This window comes from Nothobranchius furzeri, chromosome 11 (assembly GCF_043380555.1).
Source record: "Nothobranchius furzeri strain GRZ-AD chromosome 11, NfurGRZ-RIMD1, whole genome shotgun sequence".
In the NCBI taxonomy this organism is placed as follows: domain Eukaryota; kingdom Metazoa; phylum Chordata; class Actinopteri; order Cyprinodontiformes; family Nothobranchiidae; genus Nothobranchius; species Nothobranchius furzeri.
The window spans coordinates 72,770,165-72,778,542 of NC_091751.1; the positions used below are offsets into that span (position 1 = coordinate 72,770,165).

Genomic DNA, 8,378 nt, shown 5'->3' on the forward strand with positions numbered 1-8,378 from the left:
AGGTTGTGTTTGATGACGGCTCCTACAGCGACAACCTCCTCCCTGAGGACATTGAGGTTAGTGAGGCGGGCTGCTGGTCTTAGAGGAGCTGGAGTCCTACCAGACCCTGACTTTGCTGTGGTCTCACTGCCTTCTCAGGACAGAGACTGTGTCCGGCTCGGGCCGCCCTCTGAAGGTGAAGCTGTTCAGGTGCGATGGACTGACGGGTTGATATACGGAGCCAAGTTTGTAACGTCCCACTCCATCCCCATGTACCTGGTAACTGAGCCCGTGTGGGATCAACGCTCGGCGATGTCTGCAGGATGTTTGGGCTTTACTGTGTTTGTGTGCCTTAAGGTGGAGTTTGAAGATGGCTCACAGACCTCAGCCAAGAGGGAGGACATCTACAGCCTGGATGAGGATCTACCCAAAAGGGTCAAGTCCCGTATGGTAAGCTAGCGTGTGCGGTAATGGAGAGCTGAGTGCACTAGACCGGCTGTTGTCCCTGACCGTCCGTGTTGTGATGTTGTCTTCAGTCGGTGGCGTCGGACATGCGCTTCAAGATCTTCTCCCAGAACGACGTCAAGCAGAACTCCAAAAGGCAGCGAGTCATCAACTCTCGCTACAGAGAGGACTACATAGAGCCCGTCATCTACAGAACCATCATGGAGTGATGCCCCTCCAGGGCCTCGAAGGCTTCATGTTGAAAACTACGGCTGGGAATAAAACCACTGCTTTGGCTCCATGCCTTTGTGAACTTTAGCTTTTTTATTTCAGGACGAAGCCATGGCTTATGAAATCTGATGTTTGCACCATCCAACTGCGATGAAATGCTTTCCTTTCTCCGTGTGTTAGTTACGGGGACGTTTTACACACACGCACACACACACACACACACATTTAAAGAGTCTGCTGAGGGGGTTCACCCTTCAGGCCGCTGAAGCCTTACCTTTTAACAGGTGTGTTGTTGATTATAGCTTTTGTACATAATATTTATGAGTTTGAGAAGAAAGCTATTTTTTCCACGTCCTTTTCTCGATCTACAGAAAATGGCAGATTTATTTATATTTATTATGGTGACGCTAGGAAGTTGTTTGTAGTAACAGGAAGCTGACGACAAAAGCACTTATTTCCTGCTGACGTCGGAGAATTGAGACGTTTATCTTTACCTAGAGGCGTCCGTTTCAGATGAAGGTTGCTGCTCGGTAGGAAGAGCCACCGTTTCTCATCGCTCCGAAGGAGAGCAGGGCTCTGAAGGAGAGCAGGGTAAAGACTACAGTAGCTGGTGTGTTTAGCTAGTAGCATCTGTTCATTCTTTGTAAAGCGACAGATTGAGTAAAGTTTGGGGTAAGAAAAAAGCCTCTGTTGTTGATTTCACCACTAGAGTTGTTTTTTATGAAACTTGGTTCTTGGTTAACATCAAAGAAAGAAGTTGTGAGCTGAAGCTGGAACCTTTAAAGCACAGGTGACCAACTCCCCGACGGCCGCGTTCCCACATGCTTCAGTGTTTTCCCTGTTCCAGCGCACCTGATATCAATCAGCAGGTGATTAACGGGCTTCTGGAGCGCCTGATGAGCTGCTGCACCGGTGAGTCAGCTGTGTCGGAGCAGGGAAACAACAAAAATATGCAGGATACCGGCCCTCGAGGATCCGAGTTCGACAATCCTTCAAAGTTTCATGTCATCACCCGAGGTTCCAGAGCCTTTTAGACCCGATAACGCACGTGTTTGTGTTTGAGCGTGCATGAGGGCTAGGTGTGTGTGAGCATGCATGAGGGCTAGGTGTGTGTGTGTGAGCGTGTATGAGGGCTAGGTGTGTGTGTGTGTGAGCGTGCATGAGGGCTAGGTGTGTGTGTGTGTGTATGTGTGAAGCAAGCATGGGGTTACGTGAGTGTGTGTGTGAGCGAGCGTGCGTGCATGGGGTGTGTGTTCCTGTCATGTCAAACATCCCTGAGGACACACCCACACTGTGGGCTTGCTTCTAGCACCCCCAGTGTTCGTTTGTAGAAGCAGGAGCAAAGTGTCCTCGCTGTGCGCTCGCATCATGTACTCAACGCGGCGCATCAGACGCCAGATGTCCAGCCCAACTATGAGCTGTTCCCACTCCTGCGACAGAGGTTAGTCATTGGAGTGTGGCACACCGTGTTTTACCTGCACCACAGTCAAGATCAGAACCCAAAATCATTCACTGCTCTATAAATGGTCTTTTACAGAAATTTATTTGGGTGTCTGATTGTTTTAAATTGTTCAGAAAGACGTTGTGTAGAAATTCAGGTGACCTGGTGATCCATTAAAGTAATTCACAACAAAATAACGAATCATTGCTATGAAAAATTAAACAACTAAAGAAGTCAGTCAGCAACGAAGCAAGTTTATACCGGAGATAAGGCAGCCGTCTTGGACACGCCGCCCTGTTTGCAGCATTCGCGGTCCACGTAGATGAGCTGGGGGGCAGGTACCGCCTCATCAGTCCGGCCGCCATCTTGGACAGGCCCTCGGAGCTCTCGCAGCAAGTGAGGATGCTCATGAGGACCTGGTTGTGCTCGTTGCCCACGTTGGAAGCCCAGGCGGCCGTGCCAGAGGCGGCACCTGCGAGCTTCTTCGTCACCTGCACACAGAGAACTTCCTGTGTAAAGACCAGCAGAACTGTTGTTCACAAGCAGCAAGTAAACAAAGCGGTGACCGGCCTTCTTTGTGGAATCCATCTTAAGGATGGATCCGAAGGTGGACGTGGTCCTGGCCTTGTACTCGTCCAGCCGCGTCAGCGCGTGTGAGGCCAAGGTACTGAATCGCTCTCTGCATCGAGGCGTCGGAATGCTGCTCCCGCAGGGTGTTGCACAGCTGATTGGCTCTGATGCCCAGAGTTAGAGATCTCAGCATAGCAGCCACCCTCTGGTCACAGCACAGCCTGCGTGAACAAAACAAACACTACCACATTAAACTCTGCTGGACACACGCATGAGCACACAGTTTCACTCCTCACATACTTGTACGTGAGTACAGCTGGAAACTGGCAGCTGTAGGTGGGGGGCAGCTGCCTTACGATGCCCTGTGACCACCCTCCGACCTTCTTCTTACATCGACGGCACTCCAGGTACTCAGTGGCCATGAGATACCAGCCGTCGATGTCCAGGACCCTCCGGATGGTCCTGTAGAGCCCAGCCTTTATCAGGATGCAGCTGCACAAAGGCTGGGGGCACGTCAGCTGCAGGTGCCACATCCTGCGAGGCATCCCCAGGAAGAGCCAACATGCAATGAAGGGGTCAGGAGAGGCGGGAGGCTGATTGTAGATTGCCCGGGGCTGGGGAGGGTACCACCAGGGACTGAGCTCCGTGATGAGCCGCGGCCTCCCTGCACTGTCCCTGTTGAACAGCACCCGGCCGATCCACTCCTGCTGTTCTGCAGTCAGAGCTGCCTGCCTTGACTCAGGCAGCACCTAGAGAGAGAGAGAACAAAGCAGCAGAGTAAGAAAGGCCTGAGAGGGAACCCTTAATGTCTGACGCCTCACCTTAGAGCTGGCAGCGGGAGGTGGGGGAGGGAGGACTGCAGCAAGGAGCTCTGGAGTTTCTTGCGTGGCCTCCAGGAGTTCCTCGTCTGTGGGTTCCTCCCGTCCCGCAGATGTTTTTTTTTTTGTCACAGGAGAAGGAGGAGGAGGGAGCAGGAGAGGTGCCTGGACTCCAGAAGCTGAAGCGCAAGGGCCACGAGTTAGTATATTAACTTACTTACTTATAAGTAAGTAAGTAAAAGTTTACTTATAGAGCTTCTTTCTCAGATATAAATCACAAAGCGCTGTACAACATGATAAAGATCAGGGCAAATACCTCTAACCAATAAAAACATCAGAAAAACAATAGCAGTGATAAAGTAGAAAATAAAATCATGAGTATAAACAAAGTGAAGGTGTGAACCCGAACAAAGCCATCTTTTAGAACATTTAGGGAGGGAACACCTGGATGAAAAGGTGAGTTTTTAGATGATTTTTAAAGACCTCTACAGTGTTAGAGAGACGGAGATTTGAAGGTAGACTGGTCCAAAGTCTAGGGGCAATAGACTGAAAGGCCCCGCCCCCTTTGGTTTTCAGTCTGGTTCGAGGAACAGCCAGGAGGTTTTCAGATGTGGATCTAAGGTTCCGAGAGGTGGTGTGTGGGGATAAAAGCTCAGATAGGTAGCTTGGAGCCTGGTTGTTGGGAGCTCTATAGGTCAGGACTAAAACTTTAAACTGTATTCTATATTCTACCGGGAGCCAGTGGAGGGACTGTAAACCTGGAGTGATGTGAGCTCGTCTGCTGGATTTGGTTAGGAGTCTGAATGCTCAGTGGCGGCTGGCCAGTAGAGGGCGATAGGGCGCCGCCCTCCCGGTTTTCCCAGTGTTTTTTATTTTTATTTAAAATAATAAATAAATAAAATTAACAATAATCACATATTCTAAGTTAATTGTGTGTTTTGTAACAAAAACAAATCATATATATATAAATATCTATATTGATGGGAAGTTCTCTGCCGAGCGGTGGAGGCGACAGAACGGCTGTAGGCTGTTTCAATCGCCCAAACAGCGCTGAAGCAGCCAGCCAATTGCTGACAAGAATATCAAAGGGTAGGAATGGGAATGTATCCAATCAGCGTCGACGTTGTTTCAGAAGCATGATGGGCGATAGAGCTACCGCCAAGGCTTTCGTTGGTGTTCGGTAGAACTCGGCAGAGTCTCGACTACTCCAGCACGTTTTTGGTCGTGACGCAGATGTAACAGACGTGATGGACGCCAGTGATACAACCAGCATGGAGAACGGATCTCAGCAGCCACTGAATTCAGTTCGGTCTCTTCTCCAGTATCCGTTCGAGAGGAGAACTATGGTGGAAAAACTTAATGTCAAAGAGCTTGGACCAGATCAGCCCGACGTAGAGATAAGCCAGCAGGAGAAGGAGAGAGGTAAACTGTACACACGAGGCTTCTGGGAAGGCCTGGCTAGCTGGATGCAATCACGCTAATGCGTTATTTTGCTTTCTGTGTTTGTTATTCAAAACGGCTGGGACAGATAAGGCATGGATGAGTCAGGAGTTACAGACATGAAACATTTTTCTGAGAAGGTAAAGAAACACGAGTCATCCCGGGCACACATGGACAACACGGTGAAGCTAGCCATGCTAGGCAGAGCTAACGTTGCCATGCAGCTCGAGACGAGGGACACAGGCCTCTCTATGGTGTGTGAATGCTGTCATGGATTACCTGCCAAAGTAGACCCATGTCTATGGTGACATTTGAGAAGAAGCCCTCAGAGAATCACTTCTATTAGTAAAGCATTTGTTAAAAATAAAGACTTATGGTTTTTATTTTACATGTTGACCAAACTGACTTCATGGAGGAGATCACACTGTACTGAAACTCTAATTTCCCTCTGGGATTAATAAAGGATTGATTGATCAAAACAGCTATACATGAGTTAAACACATTACCACAGGTTTGTTAAGCTAGCTGAATTACCTGAAAACGTTCCTGTTCAGTACTGATCAGAATCAGGTGTTGTAGTTATGCCATGAAATGAATCTTTTAGGGTATTTGTTTATATTTCGTCATTATTTAAGGACTAAGTTAAACAAGAGGTAGGCACACACTAGCTGCTTCTCAACCACATTTGTCCAACCTCAGGTCAAACACCAACCCGTTTCTCAGAAACGTGGTCATGTTGTGAAACGTTCTGGTTTTAACAGGAAGCCACATTTCCTTGATGAGAACAGAGATGTTTCTGCGCTGGTGTATCTCTTGTGCAACCATGAGCAACTTTTGAACTTTATAGTTTTCTTTAAAGTAAGTGATCGTTGTACAGGAAGCTGCCTAAGCAACTGTGGCAAGCCATTTTAACCCTCTGGAGGCAGGCGTTGCAGATGTGCAACGTTAAAACCTACCTACCTGGTTACTCCACACACGTATTTCATGAGCATTTTTTAACTCAGAAGTACCCCTGAAGGACTTAGTTGTTCGTCCTTTTATCAGAACTTATTTTGAGCCAGAGAGGGTTAAATTTAATCAACAATCTGACCTATCATCAACTCCATTTTGTAAAACAATAATACAATTTATAATATTACTAATTTTATTCTTACTAGAAGAAGACAATAGCTATGGTATTACTAGTGGAAACTATAATTTATTCATAATAACTGCATTTCAATTCAGTTTATTTCTAAAGCTCCAAATCACGACCAGAGTCGTCTCAAGGACCTTCACACAGTAAACACTCCAACACAGGTCGGGTCTTTAAGCCAGCCAGTAAAAAGTTTCCTGTATAAGGAACCCAGCAGGTTGCATCAAGTCACTGACTAGTGTCAGAGTCTTTCCCGTAATCCTCATACTAAGCAAGCATGCAGCGACAGTGGAGAGGAAAACTCCCTTTTAACAGGAAGAAACCTCCAGAGAATCCTGGTTCAGTATAAGCAGCCATCCTCCACGACTCACTGGGGATGGAGAACACACACACACACACACACACACACACACACACACACACACACACACACACACACACACCAAGTAATGTGTCTACAGTTATATTGTGATGTCTTAGTAAATATTCTATTTGGTGAAAGATAAACTTTATTGTATTTATCCTAGTGGATCTATAATTAAACGGGTAAACTAGTAGTAGCACATCCAACGTCAAAGAAAGCAAAAAGTTATTATCAGGAGAGAGAGAATGTTTAAGTGGTTAGCAGCAGTGTGCTAGACGATGGCCCCCTCCATGAGGCCACCACAGCTCAGCAGAACATCGTTGTAGCTTCTTCTGGGGAGAAAAACACTTAGAGAGAAAATAAAGTTAACAGCTGAAATAGCAGGAAATAATACAGTTAAAGAGCAGATTGTAGAAGAAAGCAGTAGAGTGTGGAAAGTGGTCAGTGTGTCCTCCAGCAGTCTAAGCCTATAGCAGCATAACTACAGAGATAACTCTGGATAATCTATCCTATTTAGATGGAGGCATGTTGGAGGCAGGGCAAGGGAGAGCCGTCTTTACCGACTGTACACTCCACCTCCCTCTACTCCCCCACTTGTCCAGATTTATGCTAACATCAGATTTTAACCATAGGCCCTATCAAATAAAAATGTTTTAAGCCTATTCTTAAAAGTAGACAAAGTGTCTGCCTCACGGACTAAAGCTGGGAGCTGGTTCCACAGGAGAGGAGCCTGATAGCTAAAAGATCTGTCTCCCATCCTAATTTTAGATATTTTGGGAACCACCAGTAGACCTGCAGTCTGAGAGCGAAGTGCTCGGTTAGGTACAATCAGGTCACTGATGTATGTTGGAGCTTAATTATTAAGACAGGGTAGCTGCTGGGTCTTAAAGTATTAAAATAGCAATTAAGTTAGGATAGCCAAGTTAAGGCCTTAAAAGCTTTACATTTCAGAAAAAGGCGTTATCTTTTACATTTTTAGATGTTTTATTCATTTTAGAAATAGTTAACCCTTACATTTCATCATTAGTACACTATTAGATTTGGTAATAATAAATAAAACAATACGACAAAATGCACATTATGACACCGCACTTGCTGCCATGGTTCCCAGCCACGATTTGGGACTGTTTCAATCCAGAACAGCAACTTCAGGAGTGTGTGACTGGTAATGTTTCCTTTCTTCCAGGAATGGGCAAAATATTGATACCGTATTGACCGGAATATAACACCAGTTTCTTTTCACTGAAAATAGTTTTAAAATGTGGGGTCATTTTATAATAGGGGTCTAACCATTACGCGCCCGTAACAGTAGAGAGCGCCAGGCTGCGTGTTCTGAACAGGAGAAAAATATGGAGACAAGAGGTCCGGAGCAGAGTGGACTGAAAGTGGGGCAAGTCAACATACTTAGGCAGAGTTATGCAAATTTTAAGATGATGGTGGGCAGGATTACCCCTTCTTTCCACGGGAGCCGTCAGCAGCACGTTACTGCAGCAGCACGTCATAGCTGCTGATAGGAACCGCTGTGGTCAACAGAACCTTTTCCACCGGAGCCGTCAGCAGCGCGAGTCGGCCGCGTCTCAGGAGCAGCATGTCGCGGCCTTTACGCGCCGGTTCTATTTTCCACACACGACGCCTCTGAAACGGGTCAAGTTCGACATTTTTGGGGAAGGAAAGACAGGAAATCGGACGCGGAAATGGAGAGAAGCTCCCGAGATTTTCAGAATAAAGAACGTACTGCCTTCCGGTTGCTTTACTTTTAAAAAAGGTTACTAACTGTGCGTCCCCGTGAGAAGTTATCACCTAGCTAGCGGTCTCCTTTGTTTTTCAGGTCCGTATTGGCGATTATAAAACGGACAGAACATAAAACACAAACCATGTTGTAGTTTTCTCCTGCTTGTTGTTGTGTTTACTGATGAAGTCACTCGTGTGGGTTCGTGCTCGGTTCGGTGACAGCTG

The 8,378-nt window shown here is 46.7% G+C and overlaps 1 protein-coding gene across 5 annotated transcripts in view; it reads left to right on the forward strand.

The window, feature by feature from the left end:
• Nucleotides 1-1,337, forward strand: part of kdm4ab (lysine (K)-specific demethylase 4A, genome duplicate b) — a 40,109-nt gene extending 38,772 nt beyond the window's left edge. For all 5 annotated transcript variants that reach the window (XM_054737250.2, XM_054737252.2, XM_054737253.2 and 2 more), the window contains 4 exons: nt 1-56; nt 139-258; nt 337-429; nt 516-1,337. The exon at nt 1-56 is cut by the window's left edge and continues 115 nt beyond it. In XM_054737250.2, coding sequence (XP_054593225.2) covers nt 1-56; nt 139-258; nt 337-429; nt 516-653 — 407 coding nt within the window. In that variant the 3' untranslated portion in view covers nt 654-1,337. The remainder of the gene's footprint in view (nt 57-138; nt 259-336; nt 430-515) is intronic.
• The last annotated feature ends 7,041 nt before the right edge of the window (nt 1,338-8,378 follow it).